The following is a 17,508-nucleotide window of genomic DNA, read 5'->3' as shown; positions in this document are numbered from 1 at the left end:
ACGGGACAAGGGAGACTCAAACGTAAATGTTCATAAAATAGAAAGGTCACAGAATCAATAATTCCTTCAAGGAACCAGTTTGGTTTAACTGGATTCAAATATCTTGAATTTACCTTACTACTACCCATGGTTTTGCTCTAAGCACTTGCACCACACCTACAATGAATGAAAATATGGAAACACATTTTTGATCGCGTACCAAAATTGCGTCTCACCCACATTTCATTGCATCACTTAATAACGACATGCCTTGACTGAGTCATTAGAATGTCACCTTCTGCACATAATGATTTATTCTTTTGACCTTTAAAATTCATTTCTTGTGAAATATTTAATCCAGGCGGATGATGTCTGCCTACAGTTTACTTAACAGTTTTCACTTGTTCACAGTTAGCGTGCAGTTTTTGGGAAAAAAAAGTAATAAAAAAAAAAATAATAAAAAAAATATATATATATATATATATATATATATATATATATATATATATATATATATATAGTTGTAGAAGATTTATTGTATGCTAATGCTAAGAACACTTTGGTTGTACTCTGGTTTTTATGACTCGGTTCAAATTTCTCCTTATACATAATGAAAACAAAAATAATTTAAGTTTGACTTTCTTATAAATGTATTCTGTTTTTTTATTGGACACTTGCAAAGGAGATTGCATAGGATGCCAGTTCGTTATTTTGGTGAAACTACCTCACTGTTGTGGCAGCACAGCGGGGCAGTGGTTAGCGCGTGTGCGGCACAGTTCTGAGGTTATGAGATCAAGGGGGCGGCAGTAGCTCAGGAGGTAGAGCGATCGTCTTAGGATTAAGGGATCCCAGTTCGAATCCCGGCTTGTCCGTGTTACATGTCGAAGTGTCCTTGGGTAAGACATTGAACCCCCAATTACCCCCAATAAGCAGGTTAGCGCCTTAAATGGCTGCACAGATCACGGCCGTTATTGGGAAATGTGAAGCACAATGTAAAGCGCTTTGGGAAGTCATTGACTTGAAAAGCGCTATATAAATGCAGATCATTTCATTTCATTTCATCAAACCTCCTGTGTGGAGTTTGCATGTTCTCCCCGTGCTTGCGTGGGTTTCACCCTGGCACCCCGGTTTCCTCCCACATTCCAAAAACATGCATATCAGGTTAATTGGCCGGTCCAAATTGTCCTTCGGTGTGAATGTGCGAGTGAGTTGTCTGTCTCTGTGTGCCCTACGACTGGCTGGCAACCAGTTCAGGGTGTCCTCTGCCCACTGTCCGAAGATACCTGGGATGGGCTCCAGCACCCCTGCGACCCTACTGAGCATAAGTGGTGCAGATAATGGATGGATGGATGTAGATGATCTTTCAGTAACATTACATTTGAAAACAATACAATTTAGTCATGTTTTATATTATGATAACAATGTAAAGAAGCAAACTCTTATGTACATGAAGTCAATGTTTATTGGCGTTTTCCAATGGCAGCAAAGACAAGGCATTTCAATTTACGGGATACTTTCAAATATGCATGTTATTTATAATTGTGAAAAACCGTTTCCTTTTTTTTAGTAGTTCAACCCCTATGTGCATAATTAACAACAAGGCATGGAAGAACGAGACTAGGTAACTCGCTGCAATTCACCCAACAAGAATCTCCAATTCAACCAAAGCGAATCATAGGGTGGTCCACCCAAGCAGGAAAGTTGGCTAGTTTCTCTTCAGTGGCCCCCTCTATTGGCCAGCTCCACGCCTTGAAGAACCCGCAGAGGTTCATCCCTACAGTTTTGGAGAAAGTCTCGGTGTAGAGATTCATCTTGCCGGTGTTGTCTTTAGGATAGTTGGTTATCTTGTGGTAGGCGTTAAACACCTTCTTGAAGGCATCCCAGCCAAATCTTTCTTGGAGCTAGGTGAAAGGTCACCACATCTTTGATTTATCAAGATCAATTCAAAGAAAGGTGTTTCTCTTGTCTTTACTGTGTCTCACCTGCAAGTATGTTTCAAGGGCAACCCACACTTCCCACTTGCTGAGTTGTCTGCCTCCTCTAACGAATTCCTCCAGTCGACTCTTTCTTTTTTCCACGGTCATATCAGCGTGAGCCTGTATTGAAGAACCCATGACTCGAGTGTAAATATACAGTAATCCCTCGCTGTATCGCGGTTCGCTACATCACGGATTGTCATCGTGCATTGTGTTTTGCATTCTGATTGGCTAAACGGTGGCCACGTCCCGTTTCTGCCTGTGTCTGCCTGCGCGTTAACGTTGCGGTCTAAGTTGTAGATGTACGTAAAACAGCTTGACGAACTTATATTACCTACACCAAATCTTTTTTCGATTTTGGAGTTTCTCTTAAAAACCATCATGTCAATATAAAGCTACAGACCGACAAGCACCAAAAGCCAGAGGAAGATGCTTTCTACAGCCGACAAAAATGTGATTCTCCATATGCTAGAGGAAGGTAAAAGCATTTTTACGCCACATTTTTCTTTCCCAAAAGCATCCACATGATGGCAACAAAGGTGGATCGTTTTGAAACGTTTTAAATACATCTAAATCTAAATTTTAAAAAAGTCCTGATTTCTGTGTGTGTGTGTGTGAACATATTTCTGTGAAAATTTACACAGTTGTACTTTTAACAACTGCTACGATTGAATAAATACCAACAAAATTGATAAACATCTGCTTCTGTGTGGCCTGCTTTCAAGGGGTCTCTATTACCCAAATTGGGTACTGCAGCTCTTAACCACCAACCACCCCAATCAGCCGAGTCCAATCTTTTATTGATTTTTGACATTTTGCTTGTTAATCTTTATATAATTTCTAATACAGCCTGCCAAAGAAAAACGGCAAAAATCAGATGACAATATGTAGTTACACTAATAATATAAGCCCATAAGTCACTTTTTGGGGCCAAATTAAGATTTTAGCCTAAATTAGATTCAAATTGAAAGCTGTATAAGAACCAAAGTCGGTCCACCAATCATATTTCAGATAACCAGTGATGCAATATTGTAGCAAGATTATTTTTAAAATCACGATTTTTAAAGTACAGAGGTTATTTGTAAAAAAAAAACATTTATAAAGTACAGTACCGGTACTTTAATTTGTTATTTCGAATGTTCTTTTCACGGCACATTTTCCAACAACGTCCACATGATGGCGACAAAATATCATCTAAAGTAAAGTGGATCGTTCCTTAAATCAATTGTGCAATACAGTACAGCAGAAAGATTAGTTTTGAAATTATAACTTGCCAGTACAGAGGTTTATTGTTATCTTTTTTAATAAAATACAGTAGTTTTATTTGTTAAACAAATGTTTTTTAGTTTAATTGTATAATCAATTATTTAATAGAGAATTAAATAAAGATTTCTACTTTGACACGCAACCCCGTTGAAAAACGAGGGGCTACTGTACATAATCGTATCATTTGTTTCTTTTAAAAAGAAAAAAGTGAGTCTACCTTTTCCTTGCTGATCCCTAACACCTCCTCATGGATGTAGACTGACCAAAGGTTGCACGTGCACTCTGTGGTATGGGGCCGAAACTCCCAGGGGTCACGTTGCTGGTTGTGTCCGAGCTCGTGGATTGCACCCCAAATTCCTTTTGTTTGAGCCTTCTCAACACTTACTAGTGCATCTGCCGAGGGCTTGTGTATCATGACGGGGTATCCGGCGTGCATCCAACCTGAAGTGTGAAGAAAAGGTTTTTCGGGTGATTTTGTGTACGGTTACCCAATGCTAAATCTATTGCACCCTGGTCATCCTGGAAGGGGGATTACCACTTCTGAGGACCCTTCTCAAGGTTTCTTTTTTCCTCAAGCTAAGGTTTTGAGTTTTTCCTTGCCCGCATGTTGGTTTAAGATCAGGCGATGGTTTAATTGTAATCCTGTGCAGTCATTTGAGACATCTTGTGATTAAGAGCGATACAAAAAAATGTGACTTGACTTAACACTCCTTAACACTATTTAGGTCCATTTATTTTTATGTTTTTTTTTATCTCTGTTGAAATTGTTTTGGATTGACTCAATTTAACTGACAGTTTTACACGTGATTTGTGAGCGGGACCTAAGCATACTGTACATCAGTCATATAGGGGTACATGAAAAAATGCCAGTGGATAAATGAGATCTTAAAATTTATTATAGGGCAGCCAGAGTTAATGTCCAGGTGAAGTGGGGCCACTTCAGTTTTTTTTCACAAGATAAAAACATTCCACTATTTTCATTATTTTTATTTATTACTTTTCCTACATAAATAATATCACTGTCTCTTTCTATTTCACTATGTCTCATGCTTTAAATGGGAACAGCCAGCCAAGTACACTTACTTTCAAAGACCGCATTTAAATCACACTGCAGACTGAACTCATGCACACATTGTAATTGTGGCTGCATTTGAGAGTTAATTGTTCCATTTTCGAGTCCTGCCTATCTAATAAGTACAGAAGTAGCCTCCACATCAAACTCGCACAGACCAAACTAAGATTCAACTTTCATATCAAGGCAGGGGTCTCAAACTATCATCACACGATACGCAAACAGCTCGCGGGCCATGAATTAGAAAACACTGTTTTTAAATACCTTATAAAGAAACATTAAATTCAAATTCCATCTTGATTTTAGGAAAAATAGGTACAGTGAAGATGAATTGCTACAATTACAAGACTAATTTTAAGCATAACTTAAAGGGACAGTGTGTAATATTTAGTGCCTCCTATTGGTACAAAAAACTTTAATTCAGTAAAAAAAAAAAATACTAGGCAAAAATACATGAACTATCATACGAATGTTGTTTTTCATAAAAATCACAGGTTGAAAAATGTATATTTATTTTACATAGTTTAATTCCTACCTAGAAATCGCCGCCATCTTTGACTGGCATCTTGCGGGTACGTTGTGCTCTTAACATTGGTTTTTGATCCCATTAGACAATACAGTGCCATCTAGTGGTCAAATATTACACACTGGGGCTTTCATAATTTTCCTAGAACTGCTATTCAAAAGGACCATTACACTGCTTAAAAAAAACGTACATTTTGTTGTGTTGTGAGGTTTTTTGTGCCGGTTAGGGGGCCCAGGCAGGAAAAAAAGCTTCTCGGGGGGTACCTCCATAAAAAAAAAAGATTCAGAACCACTGCTCTACATACCTAAATGCAAACATACCATGGGAAATCTGTACATCAGCCACAAAGCGTTCTTTGCGGGGAAATATGTGCGGCTTTGCAGCCAGTTCGGCAATTCCTTTCATGATCTTGTCCCACATGGCTGCCAGCAAATCCGGTCTTTCCAGATTTCGAATGACTTCTGACGGTACAGTGAGCACAATATTTTCAAACTCCAACTCTGCCCAAGGGGAAGGAGCTGTTCGGAGCATGGCCCAATTGGCCGGTGTTGTAACACCTGCAAAAAGCACACAAGTGAGTACCGTAGTGTGTTTTTACAAATGTATAACTTGCAAACACAAAATGTTTAATTTACTAAAACATATTTTATTCAAGTGGTAACACATGATTTAGTCATTAAGATTTAGATGCATTTATGAATGGAACAATACATGTACACCATATTTTCTGCACTATAAGGCGCACCGGCTTATAAAGCGCACCCCCCCAAAATAGTGATTTGTCATATATTTTCTACACATAGGGCGCACCGGACTATAAGGCGCTACAGTGGGAACGTCAACAAAACAGTCAGATAGTTCATTCAAACTTATTGACCCCTTAACATTCCGACGGCATGCAAAGAAGCAAATACGTGTCTCAGACGCATACGGACACGGTGCCTGTGAGATGTCACCAATCACTCAAATGTGTCATTCCACATATCATTAAGAAGGTTAAACTCTTGGGATTCAAGAAATGCCAACCATTTCTTAGTTTATATTTTCTTTTTTGCTGGCAACTATGTGGACAGCAAAGAAAGAATTTCATTGTGCAGGGAAACATGATTCTTTATGGGGAATATGACAATAAACACTTTGAATTGAATTGAATTGGATTTCAAAATAGACTCACTCACAGAAAACATCAATATCAGTCTGAAACAAGATACTGGAAAAAAAGAAAAAATCCGCCAGGAAGCATCTCTGCATGAATGGACGTTGTTTGTTGCTAGCTGTCTGTTTAGCCCCATAATTCCTGTTTACAAATACAGACTAGTGAAAAATGTTTTTCAACCAATTGTAAGCTTTGTTTTGCCACGCTTTAGCCTCTGTGAGCCTGTAAATGCTAAAAAGGACCTGTCCCCTTTACCTCCAAATAACTTTAGCCAATAGTGACCAATTAAAATGAAGATTGACACATTGGTTGGGAAATCGAACGCCAGTATATATATCCCAGCATACACCGCGGACTACTTCGCCTACGGGGGGTAAATCTAGTCGGCGGCTGCTTGTCTTAGTTGCGAGACCTTGCAACTCAATATTGATCCATATAAGGTGCACTGTATTATAAGGCGCATGGTCAGCTTTTAAAAAAATAAAGGCTTTTAGGTGTGCCTTGTAGTGCCTAAAATACGGTACTTAAAATGTCTGTTTGAATGCAGACGATTCTATTGAGTGGAACTACTAGGCGAAATACAATTAATGAAATCCAACCCATCAGTGCAAAAACTTCACTATAGTGAAAGTTTAAATTAAACATTAATGAACTTTTAGCCAAAGCGACTAACAACTGTGTATGACGATGCACATGACGATCCGATAAAGCACTTAACCTCAACCTTTTTTAAACCAAGGCACACTTTTCTCCCTAAAAATCTCGAGGCATACTACATATTTAAAAAAAATAATTAGCGATTCCAGTTTCATATTTTTTTAGGCTTAAATGATTTCGGTATGTAGCAAAAGTTGAAAGTATAACGTTTTTGTGGTCACTGTGGCTCAGGAAGTAATACAGGTCAATTGATTTTGGTTGGTTAATTTGCTGTAATTTGGGATTTTACTATATTTTCAACCTCTTTTTAAAGTTTACTATGTTTTCACATTTTTTTTTCTAGACAAATTAACAAAATAATACTAAAGAGAAGCAAAATTTATGTGCCTATGGAAGAACAAATGTTTTGCTAGTTTCTATTTTTTATGTTTTTTTTTCACTAAAATAAGAAAATAATCAAATCAGAAGAACTGTGTACAACATTTTACTTTATATAATTTATTCTATTATTTTTTTTGTCGTGCAATCTCAAACAGCTTCATCAAACACAATGTTATTCAATTCGCTTTCCTGTACGAAATCACGAGCAGATGATTACTATATTCAAATAAAAAGAATAGTAATCTGCTGCCACCCACTGATATGGATGAATGTTATAGTTAATCAGCTGATCAATAGAAGAAAGTAAAAAATATGGCACGCTTTTTTGCAACTTGAAGAAATTGGGCAATTTTGGCGTTCTACTAATGTGCCATGGCACACTGGTTGAAAAACACTTCAATAAGATATTCTCAGTGACTTTCAGTCTGTCGTGTGATTGTTCCAGAATTTCTCTCTTTTTTATTCAAATATTTACGGAACTTGACAATGAGGAAAATTAACAGTTAGGGCCCAGAGTGTCAAATGAGTGTACAAAATGACGAAAAATATCAAATTTTCAGTAGTTTTGGAATGTTACATGGAAATAAACTCAAGCTCATCTGAATGAATGAACAACAGATTTTTTTTCTCAAGGCCAAACTGCAAATGATATTAATACATGTTTCATTATCCAGCGTGAAAAGCCAAAAAGAGAAAATAAATCGAGACCAAACTCATCCTCACCAGATTTGTAATAAGGTGCCGGCACAGCAATTTGCACAATAGCCTCAACCTCTCCTACTTGGGTTTTAGGTGGGGCCACCAAGTAAATGAGACCTCCCCACAAGTTCCAAACCTGCATCATCTCAGCGTTGATGGGAAATCGCTCATGAACACTCGCCGCTCTCTTCAGCTCAGCAGCCTTAAGATAATCTGTTTGACAACCAATTTGGACCTGCGGTGTAATAAATATTATTTTAGAAAAAATTTTGAAACAGCATGGGCTTTTTTCAAATAAATTATTTCATCATAATACAACCTTTTTACACAAATTTACTCCTACATTGTACAAAATGAATATTGAGTTTGCCATTTTTGTGATTGCTCATAATCATCCATCGATCCATCCATTATCTGCACTGCTTATCCTCAGTAGGGGGAGGGGGGGTGCTGAGCCCATCCCTGCCATCTTCGGGCAGTGGGCAGGGGACACCCTGAACTGTTTGCCAGCCAGTCGTAGGGCACACAGGGACAGACAATTCACTCGCTCATCCACACTAGGGACAATTTAGACCGGCCAACTGACATGAATGTTTTTGGAATGTGGGAGGAAACCCACGCAAGCACGGGGAGAACATGCAAACTCCACACGGGAGGTTTGTGCTCATAATCATATTAAACGGATATTTTAAATACATTTTATAGTCTTTTAAAAATTCAGATTTATATATTAATACTTGTTTTAATTGGTGAAGTAATCAAAATAAATAGATGTTGGTGCATATTCTAGTTGAAGAAAATGGTTAAGTTTAAGTTCAGTAGGGACCAAACAAGAAGATATACATTGATTTTGAACTTGCAAAGAGAACAGGGGCAAACCCAAACTTCAAATAAGAAAATCCAGCCTGTTCTAAAAGCCCTCCGCTGAGCCCATTCTTTTTATTAAATCGACTGAGTTACAAAAGCAAATCCACCCCAAAGGGTGTGGATATCAAAGAACAGAAAGATGATTGGCTGATAGTGATAATGATGTAAAAAGTGCATATGAGTCAAAACAACGAACAACAGTGGGGTGTTATAGTCAAAATAATCAAACTGGCATCCTGTGTGATCTCCTTTACAGGTGCCCAATATTAAAAACAGAATAAACTTATCAAAAATCTATCTAGGTCTGAATAATTTCGTGCAACCACACGATAAAATCGTTTTTCTTGTGTATGGACAATTAAAGACATCACGTAGCGTTTATGTGGGATTTCAGAAGGTCACTCAAATGCCTAAAAAATAACCCATTAAAAGCACCTATGTTAAACTAAATTGCAGATTTTCATGCTTTACAGGTTTGATTAATGGGCAAACTCTGCGGAAAAACAACAATCCAATGAGGTTGTTTTGCGCAAAATAATCCCCCTAAATTGGTTGTTTTGTATATACAACCAAAAAGGGTACCAAAAAAAAGAAGTTTAGAACAGTTGTATGTAAAAGTAAAAAACATGGCAAGAAAGTTGTGCATTATGATGATTCGTTTTGATGACTGGTGGTCATATTTGGAAGTTGTTTTAAGGAATACAAACACTTTTTTGAAGATAATTTTTAACTAACACCTCAAGTAAGTAAACCTATTAAGTATTGTCTTGTTTTTCATAGGGGGGTTTGTTCCAAAGAAAAAAACATTATAGATTTTCTTCAATTATTATACAATACATTATTAATTATAGACAGAAACCAAGCAGAAACTCTTTTTGCAGACTCAAGAATCAGTTGAACAAAAATAAGTACTGGATGAATGTTTTTTGTTTTGTTTTTCATCCATCCATCCATTATCTGCTGGAGCCCATCCCTGCTATCTTCGGACAGTGGGCAGGGGACACTCTGTACTGGTTGCCAGCCAGTTGCAGGGCGCACAGGGACAGACAACTTACTAACTCATTCACACCTAGGGACAATTTGGACTGGCCAATTCACCCGACATGCATGTTTTTGGAATGTGGGAGGAAGTGCCTGGAGGAAACCCACGCAAGCACAGGGAGAACACGCAAACTCCACAAAGGAGGTTTGATCTCATGACCTTAGAACTGTTCCGCAAACGCGCTAACCACTGCCCCACCGTGCTGCCACAACAGTGAGGTAGTTTCACCAAAATAACGCTGATATAACAAGACGATCGGAGGACTCTCTCAAATCCATAACTATCCGGGCCTTCTCCTTCTTTTATCCTAGGCTGATGGAATGCAGCGGCAGTTGGAGTATGTTCCGCCCAAAAAGGCAGGTAAACATAAAAATCTACTTTGAACATTTTATAGACACCTTAAACAACGCACCCAACCTTTAACAAGGCCTGACCTAAGATATAAAGACAGTATTCTTCATTTTCCAAATAAAGGTGCTACAGTGACTGGGTCACTGGAAGAGATTTGGCATGAACAGAAATACATCCAAAATGGATCGAAATAATAATCATTTATCGGTAGTTTCATCTTCTGGAGCATACCTTCCATCCCTTGTTGACAATCTGCGCAGGCATTGCAATATAAGTCTTCATACCATGAGATAGGTACAGGCCAGTACTGATCCACTCTTCTTGTTCTGACATAGAACCAGAACATTCACCATATTATCCAATACATTATTATGCAATAAAGTCAAAATGTATGGAGCATAAACCTTAAAATAGCCACAACATACCTGCCGTGTTGACGTTAATTGGGACCCTGTAATTATGAACTACAGGCAATAAAGGGTGGTCTTTGATAAGGTAAGGCAAGAGGCTGTCGGGATTTGGGCAAGCTTTATAAACCTCTGCGCCCACGTTGAGTAGGAGATGGTCTTTGGGGCTTTTCACTGGGCAAGTGTCACACACCTAAAAAAAAAAAAAAGAGTGCATTAAAGGGCTGACCGGTTCCAAAAATGTGCTCATGTGTCCAACAAAATAAGCACAGAATCATCTGATTGGTAAACTAAACCTTTCAGGAAGTTGTCTACTTACCTGAGGCATGCCTGACTTCTTCAGGATATGTGTAAGGGTGGACAAGACCTGAGTGTACGAACAGCAATCATAAGCATCCATTTTCAAGAAGGCGCAACAATCCTTGCCCAGCTTTTTTAGCAATTGTTCTTCATCCTTAGAAAGAGCCTCTCCCTCAGTTACGTGACCAGCAAAGCGTTGGAGAAGGTGGCAGAAGTTGTAGGAGTCTACACTGGCTTTATTAGGCGTAGGAGCTTGGTAGCGACCGCCTCGAATGGTGTCATGTAGCAGGCTCAGACCCATTTTATTCAAGATCTTGTTACCTGCAATTAAAATCTGTGTTTAGGAAAACCTTAGGCAATATTGTTTTTTCTGCGCTGTAAAAGTGCACCAGATTATAAGGCGCACTCCTAAAAAAATAGTATTTTGTCATATATTTTTCATATATAAGGCGCACTGGACTATTAGGCGCATGGAATAAAAATTACATTAAGAGTTACCTTCTATTTGGGTATGAAAGTTACGCATTTTATACACTTAAAATATAATCAGTAGAATAATCCCGCTGACCAAAATCGGAGCGGGAATCTAACCCTGGTTGTCAGCAGTGAGAGCCTCAAAACCCAACCACTGGACCACCATCCATTATCTGCACCGCTTATCTTCAGTAGCGTTGCGGGGGTGCTGGAGCTCATCCCAGCCATATTCAGGCAGTGGGCAGGGGACACATGAGAAGGCTGCGGTAACTGGACTTGAACCCTGAACCTCTGCACCGTGGGGCTGCGCGCTAACCACCCAGCCGCTGTGCCGCCCACCAGTGATTCAGATGACATGAAAAACCATTACCAGCAGATAATTTGTATATCAAAAGGGGGAAACAATGTAATCTACTGGAGACTGTTACCCAAGATATGCTTCAGCAAATTTTGCAGAAGCTGGATTACCAACTTCACATATAATATTTGGAAAAATAGTGTGATAATAAGATAAAATCAAATGCCTTTTCATATGTCATATGAATCACTGATGGTCTGGTGCAGGGGTGTCGAACTTATTTTCACCGAGGGCAGCATCAGCGTACTTACTCACTGTTCTCAAAGGGCCTGATGTAAATTATAAATAGAGTAGAATAGAATAAATATCATTGAATGGTATGTCAAATAGTTGTAACTACTTTTTTATGAAAAAAAAAAATAGAATGTATTCATTATTAAGTCACAAACGTTACAGTTGCATTGAAATAAATGTCGGTGCACATATATAATACGTTATAAACTAAATATAACAAATTCTTCATGGATATTTTTGAGAATGTTTATTACTCAATTTTACTCATTGGTATTTATATGGAAACATTGCTATGTAGTGACGCTGAGCAGTCACTTTGCAGGTATTGTAGTCGACAGGCATTGTGGGAAATGTAGTTTTTGGGCAAAGCTTTCTTTCAAGCCATTGATTTTTAGACGCTCAATCATTTGAAGCGCTTGCGAGCCACATAAATGAAAGGCGCTTCGCAATACAATGTATGATTATTATTATTATTACTATTATTATGAGCTTCAACAATCTAACTTTTTAATTTAATTTGCATTAATTATTCATTTTCTGTCAAATTTAAATCCCAACGAATATCCTTTTCTCAAACACCCTGTAGAATACTGCTAATATGGTGTGCGTCGTACCTGAAAAATTGGTCAAATAGTTTTCCCCCTTGTGGGTTTGTGCCCAGTACCAAACATGGCCACCGATCAGCAGACCTCCTCCCTCTGCCACAAAGTTCTGTATCTCTTGCACATGTTTGTCGCTGTATACCGAACACACAAAGACACTCAAGTCTGTCCTGAAGTCGCTCTTCTCGCAGTTCAGCCCGGATTTCTTGAGAACGTCCAGAGCATTGTGTTGTAGGACGCCCACAGTGCCACCTCGCCCTGCGTCCAACCAGTGAATTGCATTTCTCCAAAACGAAGCTAGCTCCTGTGAAAAAAGATTTCAAAAAGTTTGGTAATCACATGACAAGGTTTGGCTGCAGAAAACAAAGGGATTTAAAGTGGGACATAATCAATATTACCTCCTTTGCCATAAAAGACTCATGGCTGACAACAATAACACGTCCAAGGCCATAATAAGTAGCTGCCAGAAACGGCCGTCCATCCTCTGTCGTACCAACAGGGAAGGCCAGTCGTCCGTGAATCAGAATTTCAGATAGTATGGCGCTGCCAGAAATATCAAACTCGGACACACCCTGCAGTAAGAACGCCAGGTCGTCCTGAAACTCATTGCCCAGTCTGCATTCAAGAAACAATAAAAAGGTTCAAATGGGAAATAAAGCTGCAACAAAAGATTGTTATTTATTCGAATAAATACATTATGTATGATGAGATACATTTTCAGCCCATAGACCAGTGTTTTACAACCTTTTTTGAGCCTGGGCATGGTTTTTTTACATTGGAAAAATTTTGCGGCACACCACTAACCAAAATGTTATAAAATGACACTGAACAGTATGTTTAATTACAAAATAATTTATAATACCCCCCGTTTTTACAGCACAGACTCTTGACAATGACATAATATTTGCTGGAAATGATTCATAAATGTTTTATAAAAATTTTGAATTTTAAAAAGTGACATTGGATAATTTCTCTCGGCACACCTGACGATCTCTCACGGCACACTAGCGTGTCGCGGCACAGTGGTTGAAAATCACTGCCATAGACAACCTTTTTGTACCTGAGAGCTACTTTTGGTTGTTGATTGGTGTAAAAGGCTACCGGTTTTAAATGCATTTCTAAAACAGCAACTTAGGTTGTAACCAGGGTTGGGTAAGGTTACTTTATCTGGATTACTTTCAATTACTTTTGGATTACTCCAATACCAAATATGCTAATAAAAGACAAAAGCAGCCACTCCAGCAGCTCCCGTGTTATTTTCGATTGTTCTCGATTGTTCTCAGCTCAGGGATGCTGCTGGAAATGTGAATTTCCCTTCGGGGATGAACAAAGTATCTATCTATCTATCTATCTATCTAAATATTAATAAAATTATGATTCACAACACGTGGTAAGCTTTCTCTCCTGGCTTTGATCTCTTTGATCTCCGGCAAAACTAACATAAAATGCGACAAAAACAAAATGAAACAGCTTGCCAACATCATTTTTGCCGTTCCATGTATTCCGTTACTCCCCAAGCCTGCACAAAATTTTGTAATTTCATTCATATTTAGTTTCTTTTGTCTTTTATTAGCATATTTGGTATTGGAGTAATCCAAAAGTAAATGAAAGTAATCCAGTTAAAGTAACCCTACCCAACCCTGGTTGTAACTATTTTGTTAAAATATTGTGTTGTTTTTTACCACTATGGGGTGCTAAATGATACACAGTTCTTTCTAAGATTCCGTTTGAACAACCTTCAAAAGGTAGTTATCTGGGACATTTTTTAATTTCAAATTGTGTTTTTTTGAGTGGAAAAAGCTCCCGAGAATCAATCATTTAGCTTAAAATAACCCCTCCAAAATGGTTTACTTTACTTTAAACCCCTGACAGGCATTTTTTTTTTAAACGCAATCGAATAATTTAATTTCATTCTGAGGAGATTTTGATCATTTTTCTAGAAAACACCTGAAAGTAACTGTCATTTTTCTTTTGAACGCCTCACACAGGCTCAAAGGTGGGTCATTATCTTTATTCATCTTTCTTCTTATTATTATTATTATATAATCCTAATTTTGTTTTTGAAGGGTTTTTTTGGGGGGGTACCTGTAGCTGCAAGATCGTAATCATGTCATCTCCCTTTCAAAGAGATGCATGATATGTAAAATAAATGCAGATTTTTTTAACCTACTAGTGTTTAACAAATGCCAGTTTTTATGACAGCTAATGTATTTTTGCTTTTTATTTAAATTAATATGTTTTCTTCAGATGAAGTTTTTTACCACTATGTTGCGCTAAATAATAGACAATGTCCCTTTAAGGATAATTTGTCAGAGGTATTAAAATACTATAAAAGTATAATGAACAACATAGATTAGAGTGGTGTAAAACTAAATCCTATTTAGAACTAAATCTACTTAAAGATAAAAGAAAATGCAGAACTACAGTCTATACAAAAGTTCCAGGTTACAAAGTAACTGAACAGGAAAAAATTGCCTCGAGTTACAAAGGAGTTTCAAAATACAGTACAGTACGCGGTGCCATTCGCCACTCTGAAGGGTTTTATCTGGCAACTGGTGCATATGCATGAATCCCATTATGCTCTTTGTGCATACAGTAAAGTGGAAAAGGAGAAAAGAAGAGGGAGAGACTCTTTCTGGCCTTAGAAACAAAGCATAAGATACTAGAAAGGTATGAAAACACATATTGCCATTGAGGAGGAGTTCAGAGACGACAAGGAGGAGGAACAGCCATCATTTCATCAGCCCAAGTTAATAACATTTTAACAAAATTCCAAAAAGTCACAGATTTTGTGGAAAGAAATCACTCAGAAAAAGTATTGACAGGTTGGGCTATCTCTTATTATGATTACATTTGCCTCGCATATTTCCGACGGATTGTCAAAAGCCGGCAAAAGCAGACATCATTAGATCCATTTTTTCAAGGAATGCCAGGCAAAACACTGCTGAGTACCAGTAAAAGAGGAGGCCAGTTAAAAGGTAAATTAATATTTTACTTATTTCCTTTATTCTTTGTTTTCGTTCACATGATGTGCCTCTCATTTTATGTTTAATGTGCTGTATTTAATTTCAAAATGTATTTGTTTCATGTTCTGATGCGCTTTTATAATTTATTTGAAAAAATATACTTTTGTTCGGCAAGGAACGGATTAGGGCTTTTACATTTAAAAGGTGTCTCTACTTACAAATGTTTCAGCTTACAAAGCTACTCCCAGAATGCATCCAATTCGTAAGTATAGGTACCACTGTAAGCCAAAATATATTTGAATTTAAATTACTTACACGACACGCATCCATGAGGCTGGAATCTGAGGGTAGACGGGCAACAATTCAGCTTCACCAGGATGTTCTGAGATGTAGATACCGCTCACCCCGCACACTTTATTCCCTCCAAACACAATCAGTGTATTCTCCTTTGGGTGGTCCCCAGCCCAACTCCACGCTTGCCCACCAATCAACACCCCTCCGCCCTTTTTCATAAATGCCACCAGGTCCGTCCCATTATTTTTTAGGCTGTATGCATCTGTTACATATACAGCAATATCCAAATTATTATGGAATTCCTCCACAACTTTGGTTTGAATGTTGGACCTGCTAAGGTTGTCAGCCACTGCTTTCAAACTGCTGTTGACTCCCACTGTCTGGTTATGCGAGCTATTTTCTCTAAGCCAAACCACTGCGTTTTGTACCAAGCCAGCAAACATCGTCAAATACCCCTCATGACCCAGGACCACAATTCTTCCAGCGCCGTATTGCGAGGCTGCCATCAGGACCTGGCCTTGGCTGTTCAGCACCAAAGGAAACGCATTTTCTCCGGTCAGAAGAAGGGCACTTGGAACATAAGAACCGCGGAGGTCTAGCTCTTTTATGCCTCTCATTATGGACAAGAAGTATCCCTCTTTTGGACTTTTTGAGGTCGCCATGGCGTGCAATCAACACTTGCAACCTGCAAAAATAGTGAAATTAGATTAGTGAAATATTAAGACTCACCAATCAAAAGAATTTCAGAGAATGTATCTGGAAAGTATTTCTCTACAAGTTGACAGCAAACTCAAAATATTCCCATGAGACTCATATCTCTTTACCTGAGTGATTGCAGCTGCAGATATTGTAATGGTTAAATGTTCTTCACTAAGCTGCAGACTGTGCTGACTAAAGGAGTGATATAAAGGCGGGACGTCAAGAGACAATAATCCACTGAGTGTTTTTTTGTCAACGACTGTGATCAAACACTATTGGATATTATCATGCCTATCAGGATTCAAGTTTCTTCTTGCTCCTCTTCAAGGGAGACGCCCGAGTAAACTTGTTAATCCTGTCTAGTTTTAAAAGTAAGGCAAAGTAACGTGTTTTCAGGTAGTCCAACAATACTGCAGTAATTACCAAATTTGCATCAACAGACTTTAAGTTATTGCAAACGACAACAATAATATTAAAAGAAACATGCCTTTTTTTCTAAAACGTTCACTCGTTTAAAGTGAATTGCATGTATAGCAGTGTCAATTTTCTATGTTTTCCCCTTTAGGCTATTATGCGTGTTTTTATCATTACTGATTGTGTACAATGTATGAGGATTTTGGTGCATTTTTTAATTATATTGCTACATGTATAAATAATAAGCAACACTGAATTCACTGCAAATGAAGAAAGAACTAAGTACGATGGTGAAAGAATTGTTTGTGTTCAGAAAATAAACGTGTTTACACAAAATATCTGTTCTACAAAGTCTGTCTTGCCGTGAGTAAATAGGTGCCGTGTTTTGATTGTAAGGTTTATTATGGCTTAATGAGGGGAAACGCGATCATTAATAAGGGGTACAATAATCTGACGTTGACAGGTAGGCTAAAGCATACAATTGTAGTCTGTGTTGGGATTATCGTCTCTGCAAAGTAACATAGAAAAAAATGAAAATATTTACCGACATAATTAGCCCTCGTTTCCTCTGGTCACGTTTGTCCCATTTTCTCGATAAAGTTAGATTTTCGACAGGAGTAAGAATCGTTTTATCGTACATAATTTGAGAAAAAAATGAATCATTGATGTAGTTTGAGAAAAAAACAAAATACAGGATAGAGTTCCTTTAATTTATGCGAATAATACGTAGAGAACAAGTAAATGTAAACCTTTTTCATTATAATCTTCCTGAAATTGTTGGAGTTCTA

General features: G+C 38.0%; 1 protein-coding gene across 3 annotated transcripts; it reads right to left on the bottom strand.

Annotated features, from left to right (window-relative positions):
* Positions 1-1,418: 1,418 nt before the first annotated feature.
* On the bottom strand, positions 1,419-17,492 carry LOC148358439 (TRPM8 channel-associated factor homolog). 3 transcript variants are annotated; one of them, XM_088345679.1, is made up of 12 exons: positions 17,470-17,492; positions 15,629-16,292; positions 12,746-12,962; positions 12,360-12,651; positions 10,699-11,000; positions 10,398-10,572; positions 10,204-10,298; positions 7,737-7,947; positions 5,140-5,376; positions 3,439-3,662; positions 1,962-2,075; positions 1,419-1,880 (listed from the first exon to the last, which is right to left on the bottom strand). In XM_088345679.1, the coding sequence occupies exons 2-12, from the start codon at positions 16,267-16,269 to the stop codon at positions 1,638-1,640; spliced, it is 2,751 nt and encodes a 916-aa protein (XP_088201805.1). In that variant the 5' UTR covers positions 16,270-16,292; positions 17,470-17,492; the 3' UTR covers positions 1,419-1,637. The 3 variants fall into 3 exon arrangements, with proteins under 3 accessions (XP_088201805.1, XP_088201804.1, XP_088201803.1); XM_088345678.1 differs by lacking the exon at positions 17,470-17,492 and adding an exon at positions 17,265-17,452; XM_088345677.1 differs by lacking the exon at positions 17,470-17,492 and adding an exon at positions 16,432-16,504.
* Positions 17,493-17,508: the final 16 nt, after the last annotated feature.

Source organism: Urocampus carinirostris, chromosome 10, assembly GCF_059441175.1.
Source record: "Urocampus carinirostris isolate Australia breed hairy pipefish chromosome 10, RoL_Ucar_1.0, whole genome shotgun sequence".
Taxonomy (NCBI): domain Eukaryota; kingdom Metazoa; phylum Chordata; class Actinopteri; order Syngnathiformes; family Syngnathidae; genus Urocampus; species Urocampus carinirostris.
The sequence above is the reverse complement of the archived record's forward strand: the minus strand, read 5'-3'. Positions and strand labels throughout refer to the sequence as shown.